This window comes from Semicossyphus pulcher, unplaced genomic scaffold (assembly GCF_022749685.1).
Source record: "Semicossyphus pulcher isolate SPU_LCO1_2020_fin unplaced genomic scaffold, fSemPul1.0.p SCAF_10, whole genome shotgun sequence".
Classification (NCBI taxonomy): Eukaryota; Metazoa; Chordata; class Actinopteri; order Labriformes; family Labridae; genus Semicossyphus; species Semicossyphus pulcher.
The window spans coordinates 21,586,097-21,608,858 of NW_027211604.1; the positions used below are offsets into that span (position 1 = coordinate 21,586,097).

At 40.4% G+C, this 22,762-nt stretch overlaps 1 protein-coding gene across 2 annotated transcripts; it reads right to left on the reverse strand.

The window, feature by feature from the left end:
- Positions 1–11: 11 nt before the first annotated feature.
- On the reverse strand, positions 12–18,947 carry dtx2 (deltex 2, E3 ubiquitin ligase). 2 transcript variants are annotated; one of them, XM_069670102.1, is made up of 9 exons: positions 18,363–18,947; positions 17,079–17,667; positions 14,682–14,740; positions 9,880–10,107; positions 7,292–7,359; positions 6,920–7,087; positions 5,416–5,577; positions 3,649–3,738; positions 12–1,395 (listed from the first exon to the last, which is right to left on the reverse strand). In XM_069670102.1, exons 1-9 carry the CDS (start codon positions 18,670–18,672, stop codon positions 1,135–1,137), a joined length of 1,935 nt encoding a protein of 644 aa, XP_069526203.1. In that variant the 5' UTR covers positions 18,673–18,947; the 3' UTR covers positions 12–1,134. The 2 variants fall into 2 exon arrangements, with proteins under 2 accessions (XP_069526203.1, XP_069526211.1); XM_069670110.1 differs by lacking the exon at positions 9,880–10,107.
- Positions 18,948–22,762: the final 3,815 nt, after the last annotated feature.

Below are 22,762 nucleotides of genomic sequence, written 5' to 3' on the forward strand. Positions count from 1 at the left end.
CATTTGCCTTATTTCTTTATTGCAGACGTTTTTTTTCCAGTTTTGCTTGTATACATGTCAGACTCAGTTCAGGACTGTACTGCAGTACTGTGAGCAGAATAATGCATGTGGATACAGGAGGTGAGTTTGTAGCCGGCAGGAACATCGACACGCTCTCCGCCGCTTCTCGTGTCTTGTTTAATCAAGACGAGTTTGATGACCTTGATTGTCACACTGTAAAATGTTCTTAACAAGAGCTTCTTCTTTTTTTTTTCCATCTCTGCGATACTTCCCATCTGTTGACAAAAGAATCGAGGTCGTCAAGATATATACGACAACCTTGTCCCCTCTCACATACATGGAATCACAAACTATAACATATTAAGTGACAAAACCGATGCCTGCAGAAGGAACTGCAAGTTCAATACATAAGAAATTAAAATGTGAGTGCATCAGACGTTAATTAGCTCAGGGAATAAAATATAGTCAAATTAGAAGTGGTGTTAAATGTTAAAAAATACACAACTTTATTCTCCTTGTGGACACAACCTGTTTTTTTTACATTTTTTCATCATTTTTAATTTATTTACATCAGTTAAGTATTGCCCCTTTTCATGAAGTCGGCTAATATATACTCACTTTGCTACTAGTAGTTTCAGTGTCTTTGTGCTAAACACAAACATTTTCACTTTAATTGCATAACTTCCCAATTTTAAAAACAAGTTAACTGCCCTTTTACCAGGAAATCAAACACCATGTCAGCTAAATGCACTGTCACAACTAAAGTGCTTAATGAGATTTTTATCCCCGATGAAAGCTGCCATTCTCATGGACACCAGACGAGGGGATACAGACGAGGCTCTCGATGAAAACAGCAACAAAAACACAAAATCTCCCGTGTGTGGAGGTGTGATAGCGGAGGCTCACAGTCAAGAGGAGCCATACTTTTCTCTGTCTCCTGGATTTATGATGAGCAGGAATGTAGTGGAGCGTTCTTCCAGAGAAGCTTCTTATGCAGCTCACGTTTCAGAAAGATGTGGACATTAACTGAACAACAGACGGAGGTTACAGGTGGTCCACTGGGCCGCAGAGGTGGAGTCTGAAGGGTTAACTCAGCAGTGAGAGGAAGTGTGTAAAGCTCTGAGCAGCTGTAACCTAGCTGCTGCCGCCAACGCCGCCAATGCCGCCGCCGGGAGCTTTGAGGCAGTCCTCCGTCACGCCCTGAGAGGCCAGCTCAGACAGAACATTGTCCAGGTAGTTTGGGTCGGGGTAGCCGTGGCCCGACAGGTTGGACATCATCTCCGTTTTGTGGTGGATGCCGTTCCAGACCACCGTGTCGGGCTCGCCGGTGGTGCTGGACGTTCCCACGGTGAAGATGAGGCGCCGCATCCACGCCACCTTCAGCAGCTCAAGCACCTGTTCAACAGAGAGACGAGGAGGGAACATTAGGGAGGTCTACTCCTCAACAACAAGGTCCTACAGAGGGTTTATGCATTTACTTTAGAGCCCAAACAATAAAAGATGACCTGTTTAGCTAAGCTGTCAGTCACTTTTTCAATAAAGCAATAAATCTAAATATACATCCAGTCTCAGCTTCTCATGTGAGAGAATTTGCTGGTTTTTTTGGTCTTATATAGACTTAGACTTAGACTCAACTTTATTGATCCCTTTGGGATGACTCCCTCTGGGAAATTCAGTCTCCAGCAGCTTATACAGTACAATACAATAGGAAAGAATCAGCACACAGAGGGTAAAAAAAATAAAGATCAAAATATATATATCTATCGATATATATATATATATATAAAAAGTACAAAATTAGATAACAAAATATATAAAATATACACTCTTAGAAAATATACAAGTAAAGAAGAGCTACTGGAGAGGCAGCCGTCTCCCACAGCGCTCAACTACTCCAATGTCAGTAAACTGAAAATATTTGGGGGTTAATGGCGCTGGTCGCACAGAACAAGCACTTAAAGACATTATCTTGGGCTCGGGAAAACTGCACTTTCACTATTTTTTGACACTGGATAAAATCACAAGTTATAAAGAAAACAATATTTACAATGTTTTAATGTTAGAATTTAATTTAGCAGACACTTTTGTCCAAAGCGACGTACATCTGAGAGTTAATACAACACAAGCAACGATCAAGACAGGAGGGAACGAAGTCAGTAAGAGCCAACAAACAGCTTCAAGTGCAGCCAGACACTGGCGCCAACAGGCAGTGTATAGGGCGTTTTTTTTTTTCTATACTATACAAGATCAGTATAGTCATCATCATCATCATTAGCTGCAGCTCTAACATACATGTGCACTTAAAAATAAAGAGGACTTTGTTCAGACTTGATTTTGTCCACATGAGGCTCTAACACACTTGATTTCTCTCAAGTACACATGTTGCTGCTAAAAGTAGCTGAGCTTCAATTGCATGAAAAGACTTTTATCCAGCACTATAATCAAATGGGCTTTTGATTATAGTACTTAACTGTACTTTAGTTTAATGACTGAACTTTGCCGATTCAAAAGAAAGTAAAAAAACACTACTAAAAGCTGAAAACTAAATTATGTATAATTTATAAGAGGGGGGAAAAATTCAGTTAGATATTTGTTAATGCTCCTGTGAGGCGTTTTTCACTGGTTATGAAACAGACTGAAATGAATTCTGATGACTCTGTATGAGCTATAAAAGCAGCTCAGTGACGTCCCCCCTCCCCTGGCCAGATAAAAAAGGAGAGCGACACAGAGTCACAAGGGACATATGCCACAGAGGGCTCTTTGGAGGTGGAGGACTTCTCCCCTCTGATGAAGTCAGATTAATGTGCCTAGACAAACACACATCGAACTCATCGAAGTCTACAAACAATTAAGCTTAAAGGGGACTGTGTACCTTCTGTCGATGAAAGAAAATAGGCCACCTAACTGATGGAAATTAACTGTGTATCCTAAAAACACTTCTCTGATTGAACTAATGAAAGGCTCTGTGCTCTGTGGGACAGTCTCAGATACGTCCATCGTGTTCTGCAGGGAGCCGACACACCAGAGACTGTGTGCTTGAAGTCTGAGGAGCAGCTGAGAAAAAGTACAGCTGGAATAATTTGATCCAATTTTCCATTAGTGGATTACATCAGAGATTATTTATAGAAGCTAAAGTGTGCAGCTGCAGATGCCAGCGAGCAGGAAATGAGCCACTAACTCACCATGGAAACAACACAACTTTATAATGAGCCCAAAGTATTGTTAATTTAATCACAATGAAGCACCGCGGTCCTGATGGAGCTTCATGCAGAGTCTTGTGTCGATGATACTCAGCTGTGTGGCCTCAACAGCTCTGCTCCTCTGGTAAATTATGTGACTGAACTTGTGATTTATTTGAGTCTGTGTTTGGGTGAAGCGTTTAGAAACCGTCAGGGCTGAGCTGTAAAGAGGAAATACTAAACAGAAAGCGTGAACTCTAATAGTTCTTAATCTGTCCCCTGGATGGTGAGTCAAATCGCATCATAAAACACTGAATTAGATTTCGTTGAATCAAATAGTGTCACGTTGCATCGGTAGTTGCTTCATATGCATCTTTATTTTGTATTGTTGGACATTACTTTATGTGAATTACAACGTTCTGCGCAGATTAAGTCCCAGCTGTTCGTGTGAAATGCGTTTCTTTCTTACCTTCCTACCCTTGTCGTTGTCTGGTAGGAAACAGAAGCGAGGGAAGCCTCTGCACGTGTACGGCTGTCCAGGGTTGGGATGCTCCGGGCCCTGGTGGAGGAAGACAAAAACTCACTGATGAATGGAAACATAGAAAGTAGGAACAAAAAAAAAAAAGCTTATAATAACTGTGTATTGGATTAAGAGTGGACAAACAGGTCGATAAAAATCTGATCTTAGTTATTGTTCCTTTCAATCAGTGATACATGCGGCTCTTGGTTACAGAAAGGACACAGAAAGAAATTAAACGTTTTCCCAACAGACTGTTAAAATAAAGTGGTCAGCGTGAACTCTGGACAACGGGGCAGCAGAGTACAAACATCAGTCAGTTACACATTTTAGTAACACTGAACAAGCTGAAATCCAGACTGCAGTTTTTCCTCAAGTCAATGCCTGAGTTAAAGGTCTAATCTCGAAGGTTTCAGTTTTGTTGTCTTTGGCGGCACCTATGGCGGTAAACGGTAATTGCGGGACCACACTTCCTAATTTAACCAGACGACCATTTTTTCTGCAAATGTCGGACACCCAGTCTGTAATAATGCAAATGCATTCATCAGTGGGGCATAGGCTCAATCACCATTGTGTTACCTCATTCGGCGATAGATAGAGACTTAACAGACATTTATTTAAATGAAAATCTTCCAGATCATTATTTTAAGCTGAGCGTCGCCATTTAAAACTTCAAAGGTAGATGATTGGTCAGAACACGTGTTTTTCTTCATCATGACATCAGTAACACTGGGAATTCTTGGCAGCTTGATGAATGATCTGGTACCTTGTTTGGTTTCTCTAAGAGTTTAGAAGATTTCAACTCACTTTCAACTCAGCTAAATACAACATGAGCCTTTGGAAACTCCTGTAGGTTAATCTGGACACTGTTAGGACTGGCTCATTTTAAGAGACTTTAAATGGACTTAAGGAAACTGGCTGGCCTTGCACCATATTTAATTATTTTAATAAGTGACACTTTTCCCTTTTTTATCTGTTGATTGTGTTGATTTTATCCCATGTTGTTTTGTTTGTCTTTGCCTTGCTGCAAAAGCCAGTTTGTCCATGCAGGACAACAAAGACTGGACTGAACATTAAGCTCCAAATAATCCGTAATGCAACTCTCTTTAGGAGCGGCTACTCTCTCCATTCAAAAAGAATATCTGAAGATGTCAATACATTATCTTCAGACCCTCCAAAATAAAATGGCAAACACTTTTTATCTTTTTATCAAGAAGAACAAAAAAACATTTAAAATCTAACCACTAGCCTGGTTTTTCCTCCTGTTGGGAGGAGAGCGAAATCTGGTGTGTCAAATAAATGTGTAAAAAAAAAATGTAAAAAATATGTCACTAAATGAAAGAAAAGTTTAACAATATACATTCTGAAAAAAAAAAATTAAATAATAATTAAAATGTTTGGTCATGCAATAACCTGCAGTCTTTCCTTGTATATCAGATACTTTAATCATTTTAATCTCCATGAAAACATAATAAATCATCTAAAGGAGAAATTCTGGTTTGTGTAAAAAGGTATGTTATGCACATGTCTTTCAGGCCCACTAAAAAATAATTGATTCCTGCAAAATAAAAGATTCTAGCAAGCTAAATTTACGAGCTACATTTAAAATAAATTCTACATTTGTCACAGGATGGATCTTCCCACTGGGCTCTATTATGAATTTCTTGTTTTATTTTTCACATACTGGACAGAGCGGGACCCCTATGTGTGCAGACGTACCTGTATGCCAGGCGGTATGCTGTAGATAATCTGGATGGTTCCACAGTCTGGGTGGCCCGGCAGCGACTGGGCGATGCTGTAAATTTCCATCTTGCCTTTGGGCTGCGTGCCGGTCTTCTCTCCGTAGATTGTCTTACACGAGGGGCACTGCAGGCTGCCGTCCTGAGGAGAAAGAACAACCAGAGAGCCTTTAAAACAGGGCCGATCGATACAAACCAGGTAAGTGCTGATCAAATATTCATCGATCCACCAGAGAGACTTTTGTTTGGTGATCCCCTCCCTCAGCGAGTCACTAAACCTCTGGTCCCATCTGCCAGGACGTCACTGACGCTTGTGCATATGGCATCTGATAGTTACTGTGTATTTAGTTTGTACCCTTCATCTGACATAAATTCCTCCACAATACAGATCAATAAATGTGAGAGCACATAACCTGACAAGAAAAGTAGTCCATTGAACCAAATTTAAGGGGACCCTACAACTGTTTTTAAATGGTTTAGCTCATTTACATTTATATTAGAATATCATTTCAGATGCATGACGCTGTCTTGGTCCAATGTTTTACCATCACAAGAGACCTCTGTAGTGTTTTTAAGAAAGGGGCTTTACATCTCTTTTTCATTCATGCTCTTCTGTATCATTTACTTGTTGTTTATATGTCACCATTACCCCAAATGGAATCAATAAAGTTGTTTGTATTTCATTTCCTTTCTTTAAAGGAGCCGTTCTCCCCTGGAAAGAGCCACTGTGAAAGCTGGTGTTCTCTGTAACTGATAGAAGCAATACTATTTGAAAATGGCGTCATAGTTGTGGAGAAAGTTGTACAAACGGCTCCTGGTTTCCCCCATTCTACATTCCTACAACACCCAGCGTGCATTGCGGCCCTCTCTCTGAAAGGAACGGCCCAGGGAGAGACCCTGGAGTGAAATACTACCGCTTTCGCTGCAGGCAATGGCTCAGAGCGGGACAGATTCTAAAATACAAAGAGAATATACCGGGGGCTTGTCTAAAAAAACTTCAGGTCTGCAGTCTACATTTCAAACCTGACGATTTTGAACGAGACATGACATCGGAGGCGGGCGTCCTAGATTGAGGAAGTGTAGTTTAGCAAGAGAAGCGGATAGCGTCCTCCAAAGGCACAGAGTGAAAATGCATTTTTTTCCTACCATAATGGCATTAGCTCCCCATAATAACATGATAGGAGGTCGAAAATTGGCCTTTTAATTGGCATTTTACTCAAGTAAGCTAATCGCTCTGCACAAACATGAAAATAATGTTCTCATCTTACTGTCTGCAAAAAGGGAATAAGAGTACGTCACTACAACTTCTAACTTACCTACTTTATCTTTAACTTCTGAGCCATGTGACCGTCACGAGGAATGTCAATGCAGACTTTACAGATCAATCAATACATACGACAGCATGACATCACAATGTGACTTTGCCAACTATTTGTGCTCATAATAACAAAACATAGTTTGCATGCAGTGCAGCAGTGCTGTACCTTTGTCCCGTTGTTGTACATGGCCAGCATGCAGAGCATATGCAGGGTGTGTCCACACTTGATGAATTTCCCCACAGTGTCTGGCAGGCCGCTCTGGCCCCCCTCCTCTGAGGACCCTGTCTCGTAGCCGGACGGATTGGACAGTTGATCCATGCAGATAATGCAGTCCTGAAGGGGGAGACAGGGAATGTCTGATTAGTGTCACACAAATCAGCTTACCAATCAACAACATTTAAAATGCTGTGTTGAAATTTCTCTCTTCAAAAAACTGACAGTTTGTAAGTTTAAAAGACAAAAAACACATCTTTTTTGTAAATGCCAGTGACGTGTGGGAGAAAAGAAAAAAAAACACCCTGATCCTGAAACATTTACCTCATCAGGTACTCCGGCCACTACCTCCATGTACCGCTGAATTACCTCCTCAGGTCTCTGAGCGGAGGCTGAAAGAGGGACAAAAAAAGAAAACAGAATGATAAATGAGCTGAAGCAGGACAGACTCTGAAACAGGAAGTACAGGAGACAGGAGGTGGTGATGAAACTATTTTCTTCACTTTGAACATTTCAAACTTTATCCACATAAGACGTAGCTTTCTCTATGTTCTGTCTCTTCTACATAGAAAATAAACGAGTCCAGGTTGCTGCTTGAATTAAGAAAAGCCCCTCTGACTGCACAGAAGGCCGAACATGCAGACTCATTAAGCCACAGACAGTTTGATTCATGACAATGAAAGAAACAGTATAATGTGATGAGCAGCATGAGGGATGGAGACAGACATTTAATACACATCTCTACCATATCTTCTCATAAACACAAACATGTGAGTGTCAAGACTGTTTAGGAAGCAAAATTCAAAAGCTACACAACAAGACAGCTTTATCTAATTTGAGATCCTGAAAGGTTATGAGGGTACTTATATTCTCCTGTTTCCTGTTGATGGAAAATGTTGGTATTTACATTTAAAGTGACAGGCAATGAGAGCGGAGGAAATATCATTATGAAGAAACAAATGGAAGCAATGAAATGAAACTTTGAAAGTTTAAAACACAACAAATACTGCGTTTTTGTTTTCCTTCTTTCTGGCCAATAGTACTAACTTATCTATTAATATATCCTGTTTTATATAAGTTTGACAGTGAGTATAATGTATAATACGTCTAGTAATAAAACTTCTTGAAAAATGACTTAAAATCAGTACAAGCTCTTTGCTGCAGCAGTGGCCCCTGCAACATGAGACAGTCTGCAGCTCAGTTATGTCTTCTGCACCATAAGAAGAAAGTGAATAACCATCCAGACCCTGATGTGTTGATGTACACAGAGGTGTCAAATGGAAGTAAAAACCAACATAGTCTCTCAGGGAGGTGTTGCGCCACTCTAAACCTCCAGAGCAACTTGAGGGACATCTTGGTTTTATCAGGGGCCAGAAGGGACCGTGTTTGAACGAGAGGGCGGATGCACATTGACTCTATAAAAAGATGGATGACATGACAGCTCCCTAAAAGTGAAGCCAAACCCTCTCCATCACCCCTGCTGACTAGCTGCAGTATAGGTCATAAAGCCCGCCTCCTCCATGTTAACAGATGGGACATGAATCAAACTATAAAATCTAAATACATGCCAAATAAACATGGTTTCTGTCATTATAGCTAGTTATTATCATGCTGATTTACATCCAAGTGTTCATATTAAACTTTTCCAAGTTTAGTTGTAAGTCGTTATTTGAGCTGTAAAAATGATGATTGACAGCTCTGTTGACAAATCCGTCTCCGGCTGCCGATCTGTTCTGGATTAGCAGAGTGGAGGAGGAACGGTGAGAGGAGACGTAACTAAAACAATCACTGTGAACGTCTGCCTCAGACCCACATAAGAAGCTGTTCTGCTGTTAAACATGCAGACGTGCGGGATCTTGGCTGTTGTTTTCGGTAAGTTAAGTGTGTGTTTTGGTTAGCGGAAACGGCAACGGTGGCTCCACCCGCCGATCTCTACTGCACAACTCTGGCTCCAAATGATGTCACCATCGCAAGATGGCAGCGCCTATCAGAGGGGCTATTTTGGCATCAATTTCGTACAATGACAGCAGATGGAGACGCGTCGTCCGTCTACATATACAGTCATTGGTGGATACACATTGCTCTGTCTCTATAATGGTATAATGGTTGACGGATCTACATGGTAGAAATCTAAGGTAGCCTTGCCTTACAGCATCCCCTGCTTGATCTTCTATTTAACTTTAAATGGGATCATAATTTACAATATCAACCTTTTGCTGTATTGAAGAAGACTTGAAACTAACAATAGAGACCATAAACTCAATAGGAACATGTTTACTGACATAACAAATCAAGTGTGAATTACAGTCATTTTCTGGTCATACAGCAGCATACAGTATATGTTTCAGACTCAGCAGTGAGCTCCTGCATCTTTTCAGGTTTTTCCTTTAGTTTCTTACCCATCTGCACACAGACGTGTGGTTAGATTTCAAGTAAATCCTGTTAAATATGAAAGTTGTTTTCTTTTTTCTTACGCTACATTTACACAGCTTAAGGCAGGGTTTGCACGGCTTCACAGTTTGCAGACGTCGGTCTACTTTTTTCTGTTAAAACTGTCTGGGAAAAGTTGGACGATTGCAAATGCAAATCTTTTAGAGCTGAAAAAAAACGGAGGAGTAGAAGCATGACGTGGTGGGTAAGCAGCTGGAACTGAGGAGAACAACTGGAATAAGAGTTGGAGGAAAGTAGCAGCGGAGAAGTCAGTGATAGCAGAATCAGACAGGGATTTTAAAAGGTTGTATATTTGCAAGACGTATGGAGAAGGGTGAACAAACCCTACAAACACATGAGGACAAATGACAGTGAGCGGATGCAGGATGAAATGTTCCTCAAGCCTGTGGAAATGGACCATAAGAGATCGATGGAGGAGAAAAAAAAAAAGGTGGATGAAGGGCCGGTGGCGTGGTAGCTACCTCTCCTGTGCTGCCTCTTTGCTCTCCTAACTGAACTGCTGCTGCTGCTGCTGCTGCTGGGGGGCTTGCTGGGCCTGCTGGCTGGGGGGAGGAGAGGAGGAGGAAGAGAGAAAGGAGCAGGTTGCTGTTGCTGATGCTGAAGCTGAAGCTGCTGCTGTTGCTGAGGGAGGGGGGCAGAGGTGAAGTGCACGCCGAGTCCCACTGCTGACATCAAAATGGAGGCCATGCCTGGAGCAGGGGGGTAGGGGTTGGGTGGGGGTGGGGGTTGAGGCGGGATGGGACGGGGGGCGGGGCAGAGTGGGGCAGGTGAGAGTTGAGAGCAAGTGGAGAGATGCAGGAGCAGAAAGGAACAAATCAAAGGTATGAGAAATGTAGCAGCAACTGATGTTTCCACTGTGTCCCTCATTCGTTCATACAAACACACAACATTGGAGGCAGACACAGCATCAGGTACTTTCAAAACAAAACCATCCTGATCGTGTTTAAACTACAAACTCTGTTTATTTGTCTTCCACAAGTTTTCTGTCCTCTCTTTTTGATTAATCGGTGTTTTTGCAATCAGGACTCGCATAATTCTCAGGAGTTAACCACACGTTATCCTGAAGTTCTGGAAAATGTCATCGGAAAACTGATGGTGCCCAGAAGCTGGAAGACAGAGCAATCACTCAACAAACTATGAGGGACTGATGACAACCACAATCCCTTCATCAATGCAGACTAGGTTTGGTCTAACATTAAGAATCTTAACCATCACTTTGCTTCTTCTCTAAGTTGTTTTAAAGAGAAAAGTTGAACTACTAAGCAATGAAGCACACAGATAGAGACACTCTGGGCTCTGCTGCTACAGCCTTTCTTCGGCTGGTATGACCAGCAGCTTCTCAGCTAGCAAAACAGCTAATTGAATACACGTGTACAAATTAAAAATGTATCGCCATCAAAAGTTTTCCAACCTTGTAATTTAACTTTAAATTGCACCGCTGCACTTCTTTGAAAATGCTGCATCAACTTGATTTTCCAAATTCTACTTGTTCTAATTCTTTGCTGTTACTCAGTGGGTCTTATTTTTCATCTTATGTTACACATCGCTTTTTCTAACTGTTATTATAGATTTCTTCTTATTGTTATTATGGCCATCTAGCCCTGTTTTTATGCTTAGTCCATTTAGTCTCTTGTGTAGCACTCGCTGCAGGAAATGTCCTTACTGTAGATCACTTTGAGCTGCAATGCTCGCATAGAAGGTAATATAAAACTAAAGTTTTATTGTTATTATTGTTTGGGCTTGTATTCCTTAATTTTCACTTCTTGCTGCTGTTAAAGTAAATTTACATACCACACTTGGGAGGACAGACCCTTCCTCATTGCTGCCCCCTCCCTCTGGAACTCTCTCCCCCAACACCTCAGATCAACACACTTTTTTCTAAGCTGTCATAGAGGTGTTAAATCAATGACATTTCAGTGTCAAGGTCATAAATGGTGGTGGGGCTGTACTGAGCTGCATTATATTCAGAGGTGTTTCTAATACTCTGGCCCCCTCATGTATGTAAACAGGGACGACACAAAATTAGAGACAACACCACCTTTAACTATGGCCTATTAGTTTATATGGCCTATTAAGTTTCTATGCCTATTTGTTTATACCGTCTTTGTTATTGTTTTTTATCATGTAAAGTGCCTTTGAGTACCTATTATTGTTATTAATGATCATTATTATCCTATTATTATTATTGTTATTATTATTATATAGGATCATTGGTCAGGTGAGAATTGAAGTTTACTACTGAAGCCTGACAACGTTCCCAGAGTAGCTGCCATATTTTCCGCTTTAAAAATGAAAGGCAAAACTCAGTGACAGCCCAAGAAGTGCAACATTCATGTAAACAGATTCCCTTTCTGTCACTTTATTTTGTCTGATTCAGTCACCTTTAAATAACGTTGGTCTACACCCGTTTAAGACAAACCTAACCAAAGCACAAGCTGAAAAAAAGGCCACCTTTGAAAAGCTAAATATGTGTTAAATCGTCCTCCAACACTAATGGAAGCAGGAGTGTTTAATGATGTGTTTAATACCGAAAAGGAAATATAAACAGCGTGCGTAAGATAGAGAGCGGGTTCCTGCTAATGTTCATTATTGACTAATGATCATTAAAACATTTGAAGAAGACACCACATGAGTGACCTTCCACTTTAAATGATTCTCCAAAGTCATGGTGCGGCGCTTCTCGCTAATGAGGTTCTGCTCCACCAGCTTCCTCCACACTGGCTCTATTGATTCAGTCGGCTTATCACAGCCAAGAAACGGACTTATAATTAGAGAAGTGTGCTGGAAGAAAAACACAGGTTGAGCGCTCACTTTGAATGTCAATTTTGCAATTATATGACATTTGCAAATGTGCTTGCTTTACGACTTGCTGAGAGGTATAGCTTTAAACTGGTCTTTGAGTGACACCATGTCAGGAGAAATCAATGCAGTAACTACGTGATCATGTGCAATTAAAAGGGAAAATTCTATTACATGTAAAGGTCGATTATAAAGTTCCTGTAAGCAATCATTTTTAATATTAGATACTTTAATGTCGGATTATTTCTTAATCAACTTAATACTTTTTTAAGGAGCGAAAAGAAGTTGGAATCAACTAGAATTAATTTTCTTAAACTAATGAATCAAACAGATTAATCCTTTATCAGAACTGTTGCTAATTACTTTAACACCTGACAAATAATCAAACGTTATAGCTCTAAACTTTGTACACCTGCAGCATCAAATAAGTCAGAAGTTATACAGAGAACAAGCTCTACTTAGTGTTAGTAAGACTTTGACATAATCAGGTGACCATCATGTGAGTGCTTTGTGCACCAAGAAACATCTATTCTCATTGCACTACATTTTAAAAAAGGGTATTATCATGGTTAACTTTAGATAACTGTTTTTCTCTTCTTTTCTTTTTCTTATCAGTTCCCGTTCCAGGAAGCCGCTCATCATGTTGAGCTCACATAATGGAGAACTACTGATATGGACATATTTCATAAATATGCATATTTGGAATTACCATGTTAGCTCTTGAAATTGCTCTTCTGAATAAGACTGAGGTTTTTTGTCCGATCCGATTATCTGTTTAAACAGGATGAGATGACAGAAATGATTTTGCGGTATGTTGACACTGGAGAGCCGGGCACAATGGGCAGGTTATGCATTATTAATAGCCTCTACTGATAAGATTTTGTGTTCTGCTGAGTGATTTTTCTTTTAAGAAGAGTTTAGATATCAGTAAAGAGGTGCAGGATGATGCTACAGCAAACAAGCGTGAGGATAGAAGACGGCCTTATGAAAGCAACACAGAATGAATCTTTAAGGCACAAGAAGCACGAAAAAAATCATCCTATCAATTTTGATTCAGCTGACATACATATTATTCCAATCTCAGACGCCATCGGCTTTAGTCTGACAACAATATAGCCTCTGGGGACAACGGTGAACATGCCGGGTGTGTAGCCAACGGTTAGCGATAAACATCTTCCAGTCAAATCTTCCTTTTCCGCGTGCTACATTGTTTTCAGAGAAAGAAACCGTGTGATTGACTTTAATTAACAGGTCTGACCTTTACTGAAATTTCAACATCATGATGCAGATTTGTAAAACGTCAAAATGAAGCTTTGTCAGGTCTGTCCTCTAGACGAGAAGAAAACAACTTTTAAAATGCTCGTTTGTTGAACAGACAGTCAGATCAATCATTTATGATGCATTCGAGGAAGTCGGGAAATCTGAACGCCAAACGGCTTTCGTGTCACAGCGTCAAGGGAATTAATCTCAAGATGAATTTTAGATCTAGAACGGATTGTTAACTGAACTTGCTGCAGATGTCTGATTATAGAGATTAATGAGAAGCTCAATCGTTGTCGCGACGCTGCAGCCTGCTGATACGTGATTGGTTGCTTATTTACAGGAATTAAAACTTCTGTATGGGGGTTATTAAAAATGCTGCTATTCTTCTGTATTTGGACACAATATTTATTAAAATCATAATAAAGCACTTGTTTAATCATTGACATTTTCATTCCTGTAAGGTTCAATGTAACAATATGTAGTGTATTTATGTGTTACTGTACAACTTGATACTTTGGTGTTTCTGAGACAGTTATTGTACTGTAAAACCTCACACAGTTTCAACTTCATGCTGTGCAAAAACCTACTGGCTATCAGTGATACATTTTTACAATTTCATTCATATTATTTGCCAGAGATGCAAATAATCCCAATAAAAGTATTCTCCTGAAAGAGGTGTAATGCATTAGATAGCATTCTCCGCACTAGTTCCATCTATTATGTTGTCTATTCTTGAGCCATTATATAATAACCAGTGCTGGGTGGAGCTGTGGGACAACAGCTGTCTTACTGGGTCCAAACTGAAAGCTGAAGTTAATATGCTTTTACATTGAGGGCCGAATGCTTTGTGCAGCACAAGGAAAATAACATCAGAACTGTGTGGGGGCTGCTTTCATGTATCCTGACACTTTTGTTCTTCCTTGAATGGAGCCCTTTCTTACTGAAAGGAGACATAATTTTACCCTGACTCTTTTCAAGTTTGCTTGACAGTTGAGATGTGTTCTCTTTTATTTTTAAACCTCCGTCTTCCAGCTTGTTGTGGCAAGATGTTCCTAACCAGACTGACACTCACAAGACAAATGCAAAGGGAAAAGGCACATGAAAAACACATACTGAATAAAACCTGCAAACATTTCAAAAGTGTGCTGCAGAAAATAGTGAGTAGAGGTCAGACAGGATGGATGGTTAGTGACCCGTTTACCTGCCAGGGCGGAGCTCACACTGGTGGATCCATTCAGCTGCACAGAGATGGAAGGAACACTGCAGGACAGGAAACAAGGACGGTCAGTCAGTAAAAACAGCAACAAAGAATCAAGCAGGAAAAACAAAAACAAAGAACTCTGTCAGTTTGCGTTCCACTTCACAGAATTAGGAGCTTTAAAGTAAATAAAACCTGCCTGTGAATTAACCGCAAACTTTGATTTATCTTCACTTAGGATCAGAGCAGCTTCTGATTGGCCGTTAAATGACTAGAGGGACTATCAAACTTCAGATTGATAGTGCAATGAGAAAGCAACACTCATTAAACTGAAGAATATGAGCCCAAGAAATCTGTTTACAGCGCAAATGAGAAATTAGCAATTGTCACTACTGGAGTCTGATGAAGCTCTATGCCAAATCCAGTTCGGGTCGGCAACTACAGATACAGATAATTTTCGATTTATTTGCAGATTCTTTTCAGGAGTTTAATCTATACATTGTAGAGAGAAAAACAGGTGCGTAAGAGATTAAGAAATCTGTCATAATTACAAATAAACTCCCGCACACCGTCCAACCTGCAGAAAATACACGACAGCAGACGTGAAAATGTTTCTTCAACATCATAATTAGGCATAATTAGGCTAATACTTTTTATTTCCTTACATTGAACAAAAAAGTTCAAGCACCGGTCGAGCACCGAAACGTTGCAAGCAAACAAATGTATTTTCTGCAAGTTGGACAGTGTTGGGGAGTTTACTTGCAATTTAGCCATTAATACATGTATATATACGTGTGTGTTTTTATACACATTTTCCTAGAGCCTACTTCTTTTCTGTTAAACCATCCGTCCAAAGCCAGACTCTTCATTTTCTGTCATAAATGTCAAAGAAAAGCCGCAAATGCCCACATTTAAGACCCTAAAACCAATCAATCTTTGTTTGAATAATGAATTAAACAAATCAATTTTGATTATTCAAAGTTGAATATATAAAACGGATGTCTTTAACAAAATTTAGTGTGGGAAAAAAAAAATGTGTTTAAAACTGAGAAAAGCAGAAAATGTTTGGCAGTTTTATCTCACAAATTACAACTTAAATACATGTTTGTCGAGGAGTTTTAGCAACAATATTGTTACTGATAGTCAGGAAAACACAAAAGATGATAAAAAGTAAAAGTACAAACATGTGAAACAACATTCAAATAACATAAAAATCACTGGTGTTTTTCCCTCATAGATTGCTTTGCAGCCTAATAAGAGGATATAGTGACACAACAGGAGGAAGTGTGTCACTGATAATATGAGGTGTGGTGGTCATTGGCTAACCGACAGTAAAAGGGAAGCTGTGTTGCATATTTATAATGTAATAGTGCACTGTACGGGCTAAAGGAACCAAATGAGTGTGAGAAAAACAATAAAAGATCTCTGTTATGAGTAAGAATAGCAACATTTCCCCCCTGACAGGTTTGTGAGTGTTAATAACCATGCAGCAGCATTAATAATACACTTCCATTCCACATGGTCAAAACAAATAATTATGCAAATTCAAAATAGGTAGAAGTGCTCTATTAAACAACATAATGGTCATCTATTCTAAAAAAAATACACTGTCCAGAATAATAATTCAGAACTGTGTGCAATTACAATAAAGAGGATGAGTTCATATTCATGCAGACAGCAGTGTTTGCTACAGTAGGCAGAGGACATCCAGCCTTTCACGTCTTATTATTTATTCCGGTGGCTGGGAAAACACTAAATTAAACTTAATGTGGAAGAAAATTAGAGCCCAGAGAAACAGCTAGTGAACTGCATATTCATTATTATACCACTTAGGTAAGCAATTCTTCTTAGAGAGCAGTTTTCTGTGCTGTTAGGGAAAGACGAGAAGGAAGGCTGGGGATGACACGGACTAAAGTCACAGGACCTGATCCAAAACAAACATACCACTGCAGGACTGAATCTACAGATTATTTTTTTTGTCAGTCCAGTTTTACAGGATGGGTCAAAGTGGAGACAGACAGGAAGGAGAAAGGAGAACAGGAGGAAGGGAAGGGTGGAGAGGGGCCCTCATGATACGCATCCTGGGACAGATAACTGATCCTGCACTCATGTGGTGTGTGACTTAACGGAAAACAAGTTTTTGACTGTGAAGGCCTTTTCAGTTGGAAACGACAACTAGGAGACACATTATAGCTTAAAGCTTGTTATTAGTTTGAATGAAGGGTGAAATAGCTTGTTTATTTACACTGACAAACACTTGTTTTAACAGACATGTAGCAGCTGGAATTGGGACCATATGAGGAGCATGTAAATGTAGGATGAGCTACAGGAACACCCAACTGCTGTTGCTTTACTCTCACCTGTCTAACCAAACAATTAGACACACATACAGATACCAACCTTAATCCGTTGGCACTGCTCGAGCTGCTCAGAAGCGGTGGAGGCAGTTGACTACCAGAGGGCGGGGGAGGCCAGGGGCTGCCCCAGGACATCCCCCCAACAGAGAGGGGTCTCCTTGGGTAAGGAGAGTAGACAGAAGTGGGGTGAGCTGCTACAGCCCTTCCCGTCCCTTGCAGGCTGGGCCGATTCAGACTGCCTGATGAAAAGGAGTGCCGTGAGCGGCTGGGCATGGGTCCTGTGCTGCTGTGGCTCAAACACTGCTGGCAGGAGCAGGCAGGGCCTGAGGGGATTGCTGGGGGGCCAGAGGAGGCCAGCGGGTAGGGGAGGTTACACTGGCGTCGGACCTGCCGTCTGAAACCCGAGGACTTGTTAACTTGGGCCAGAGATGTGAGATCCACTATGTAATTGTATCCATGCGGGCCCAGGTCTGCCGTGCCTTGGCGGGCCTGGTAGCTGTGCTCCAGAAGGATAGAGGTTCGAGTCTCATATGGAGTCCATCCTCCTTCATCGTTGGCCCATTCCCAATAAACACCACTGCCCAGGCCAGATGACTGAGCGAACAGGGACCGACGTACTGACCGTGTCTTACCTGGAAATAGGAAACATAATTTTTTAATATTGACAGTAAATTAATGCTACGTTATTCTTACTTTAATGTCAAAATATGTGTGCATTTTCAGCCAAAATCCCAAAGTGAGACATTGTAAGAGAAAACTGCACAGTACAAACAATTTAAATCCCTTTTATGAGGGTGTAAATACTGCAAACATGATAATCCAAGATTAATCCCTAATGTCAGTTGAGTTATTACACTAACTGTGAGGTTTTAAGGATTTGTTTGAGAGAAATTACTTCACATTGTTTGGAACAGCACTGCGACTGCTACATGTTTACAAATTATTTGTCATTGACTAGTTACGAGCTCTGTTGCCCTTCATGCAAAGTAGTAAACACAAATCAGCTGAGCTCCCAGAGGCAAAACAGCATGCTAATGTTACAGTCAACAATTTGACGGGTTAAAACAAGGCTAGATTGACAAGTTAGCTAACACATTCAAACATTTAAAAGAGTCCTCCAAATGTTCCGACTGCATCCTGGGCAACTTTACTTAGCTAAACTTCGCTATCGGCTATGTAAACACTAATCAAAACAACAGCGATCATGTCAGCTAAGCTAAGTAGCTAACGTTAGCCTGGCCCTTTAACTCTACGGTATCAAGTAACAACATTTAAACAAATACCTACAACTGTAATGCTACGTGAAAGTCGTTTGACATAAACTCACCTGTGTCCTGCCGAAACTGTTTTAAGCTCGGTATGTCAATGAGATAAGGCGACAAGCTGGGGTCTGATTGTCCGAGGCAGATGCTCGTCGAGCCGGGTCCTCCTCCTCTCTGGCCCCGCGGTGCCAGACATCGCTCAATGTAGGCGCTCACTTGGCCGCTGTAAGGCCGCCAGTACCCCAGATCATCCTGCCATTCCCACACCGCTATCATGGGCTGAGATTGTCCAACAGATCCAGAAGGTGTAGCAGACACAGACGGCCCATTTCTAGACCCGTTTACCCTGGCACAGGAGCCAGACACAATCGCCATATTCACCGAGCCTAAGCTAACAACAACTCGTTCTGGTTAGCTGCTCGACTGATTGTGGCTACGACGGAGAAAACGTCTGCTAGCTAGGCTAGCTCGGCTCGTTAAAAAATTCCATTGTAAATTTGTTAACACGCTTTTAAGGAATATACAATGTAAAGATCAATTGGTAAACAGCCAAGATTAACATTTAAGTGCATCTTGTTAAAGCTGATGCATTCAGGGGGCTTAACAGTACATGGATAACGTTAGCTAGCTTTGTGACAGCGTTGCCAGGGTTCCTTCCTCCGGCTGCCTTCAGGGACCACCGGGAAAATTGCAATTCAAGGCACATTTGTGGAAACCAACGACAGATGGGATTTTTTTTTTTTTTTTTACTGTCAAACGTATAAATGAAGGGAACAGATGCACAAAGGATGCTCCTATGGGAAGTAAGGTAGGGGTGATATAGATCTCAATAGTCTGTTTACACAGTATGTGGAGTATTTCCTTATCTTAATTATTTCTTACAAGGTGCACCTGAAGGTTGCATTCTTCCGCTTCTTTCTCTGCTTTTTTATTTGAAGGAGATTAGATCCCTCTCAATATTATTGCTGCCCCCAAATGGACATGGTTAGGTATAAAATAACAGTTAATCAAAAACCTAAATATATCAGTCTATAGATTCAGGTTGCACTAAAACAAACAAAAAAACAATTCATAGGACAATAAAACAATAAATAGAATTAAAATTAAAAACTACAAAGCTACGAAACAGCACTATTCTTACTCTCAATGAGCTTAAATAAAAAATAGAATAAACGGGGAAAAAAAAGTAAAACAAAACAGAAAAAATTTGTTGTTTTGTTTAATTCTGTGACAGTGGTGGACTCAGGCTGTCTGAGGAGCAGGGGCCAACAAACTAACAAGGGCACTAGTGTGGCATATGTGGCAGCCTGTATGGCGATATTACCTGTCCTCCATTGGACATTTTATAATTTTTTAAATCTATCATAACCCCCAAGCATTTGCTCCATTTTAAAGGCACCATGGAGAGTAATATTTTCTTCAACACTTCATGTAATAGGGGCATCCAAGGGGCACTTTTTAATCATAACCCCAGGCCCCAACTAAGATGACTTAAGATACAGTTTTCTTTTTAATAAATAATGACGGTATTGCATTTTCTCCATTAGAATGACACCCTACAGGGCCCTAAGGTAAATAAATATATAAGGCAGGCTAAACTTAATTGCCTCTGTCTACAATACCCAGCACAACATGGATTATATGAAAGACAAAAGACCACAACAAACTTGGTTCTGATCTTTATAGCGAGGCCTGGGAGAATACCGGCTTGAGTTTATCTGGTGGGTGTTCATTAAGTTCACATAAAAGATAATAGAACCTGACAGCTCTGACACCAGTGTGAGCATTGTTTAAATTAGAGCTCAAGGGGGATTTGAGCATATTCCATTTAACCCGTCAACTGACACATAATCAATACCCAGTCCAGGCCAAGTTGTCTCCAAATGACAAACGTAATAATAAGCCTCTAGCAAAATATTAGCTGGTGTTGCAATGTGCGGGCTAACAATGTGCAGCTCTGTTTTTGCAATTTAGCCTGGACATTAAATTGTATTACACATAATAAACAATACAAATGACAAAAAGCTTTGCAACTATTCCAAGCCAGAATTAACACAGGGAACACAGCTTTTATTCATCATTTTCCAAGACCTCCGAGGTTTGAAAGTCCTGCAGTTAAAATGGTGTTTGAAATGGAAGTCATGATCTGCAGAGTAAAATTTAAAATTGAATCCTTTTGTATCAGGCAATAAGGGAATGTGCTCCCTATCTGTATTTTTAACATTTCCTCCATTAATTTATTATATTTTTCACGGGCAAACAATAAAATATCAAAATTATCTTGTGCAAAATGCTGCAGGCAGCTAAAATAACCACCATATTTTCCTTCTTCCCTCTGGCCATGCAAACAGATCTTGTTTCATTTGTCCAGATTGTGAAAAAGCTGCCTCTAAGATTTTTGCTTTCATGTCAATACAATGAACATGAATTGGATTATCACTGTGATTCTTACACAGTTTCATCCAAAAAATTCTGCAGCAACAGAAACAGTTTGCACGTTATAATCGTTACACTTAACTATCAGTAGGTTTTATAGGGAATATTTCCTCTAAATAATCTGGGATATAATTTAGATGCAGGTCACACACTTATTCAAACTAAAGATTTTCTGCACAATTTTACAGTGAGTGCCAGGAAGCCAAAATAGGTGTTAAAGTGACCTGTGCTACAAGGTTATAATACTTTAAACCAGCTCAATTAGAAAGCCAAAGTTAGCATAGTAATAATACCCGTTTCCCTCCGAAATTAGGACGTTGATGCAGGTTTTTCAGACCCGGGAAGATCTGCTTATAGAAGCCGATTGTTTCTGTTCCCATTGCCAGTGAAGTATACTCCTGTAGGTCTCTTTTCTGCTCCGCCACCATCTGATATCACAAACGCACCAGGGGCAGGGTTAGTAAACAGTAAAGATGCTACCGAGGTTAGGTCTTTGTTGTATCTATGTTCGAGTGCTGTTTGGACGGAGACGGGCGGAATTTGTAGCTGAGACGACAAGGAGTCGCAGAAGTTACCAACGGAGCATAGCATCGCGCCGGAAAGGGGGCGGAGATTAGGGCGTCGACACAGGTATTGTGTTCCCATCAGTGCTGATCGGAGCCGAGGTGATAATTACCTGGGTCGACTGCAGAGTCATTTGACCCGGGTCTGAATGCCGGTTGTAACCTTTCCCACTCAGCAAAAAAGCCGGGTGTTGGCAGGTTTTTTGACCAGTGGAAAAAGGGCTAAAGTAATGAACAAATATGTTCAAACTCCCCTCCTAACACTAACAAATTAGAACGACAAACCCACACACATATAACATTTATTTGTATTCAGATTTTTGTATTTGTATGTTCACTTGATACTGTTATAAAATGCTGTTTGTGCTGACAAACTGCAGATACAAACACACTGTCATACTGCACCTAACGACACATTGCACACTGTGAGACACCTGTTGACAATGATGAATCACTCTCATAAACGTGGACGGCTGATTTTTCAGAAGAGGTCAGATGATGCAGATGTCTGTCTGCCACAGTGGAAAAGTCGAGTCTTATGTACTTGAGTAGCTATCTTGAATGACAAAGCAGCAGCAGCAGCAGTCAAGTACAAGCACTCAATAGACGAGCAGCAGAGAATAAAAGAATAAAAGGTCCATGGTCCACGTGAGTATCTTGTTTCTAATGTTTTTATTTTTTATTTTTTAGAGAAAAGGTGAAAACTGCATGACTCTGTGTTTTTCCAGAATTACATTATCAAAAAGGTCGCCTCTGAAATGGGCCGTTCAGAACAGCTGCAGGTTTCTACGTAGAACCTTGCTTTCGCTGAAATCGACCAATCGTCACTCACCTCAGACTGCCTTCTCGCACTAGCAGTCAAGTCTACTTACAATTCTGACACCTCCTGGTGATTCTGGCTTGTACATATGAGGCTGAATAACCGATCCTAGAGCAGCCATGTTTTCTACAACGTTGGGGTGATAGTGCACTATGTGACTATGCGGCCAAATACTGTCAGCCAATCATGGGTAAGTTCTAACCTTTGACAAAACAGCTTGTTCGTTTCAGGAGGAAGGAGAGGCTCCAAAAAATAATCAAATTAAAATACTGTATGTATACAATTTAAAAAATGAAACAAACTTTACCAACGTGATTAAAAAAAATGATTTGCAGAGATAAAATATGTCCAAGCATAATCCTCTCTGGTGCTTGTTTTTCCAACTGTATCTCTTCATTACCGATGTGCTGCCCAGTACCTTCAAGGTAAAGCATTAACAGCTACGTAAACTGGGTAAATAATATAACTAATGTTGTAATCAAATTCATTCAGGAGTGTCTTTGACATCAAATAAATGCACGACTACACTTTAAAGGATCAAATACTACAAAACAACACTTGATCTTGAACTTTATCTTTGTTTGAGTTGCACTTTTCCATCTCTCCTGAATGTATGTCACCAACACAGTTTCACTTTGTGCGGTTC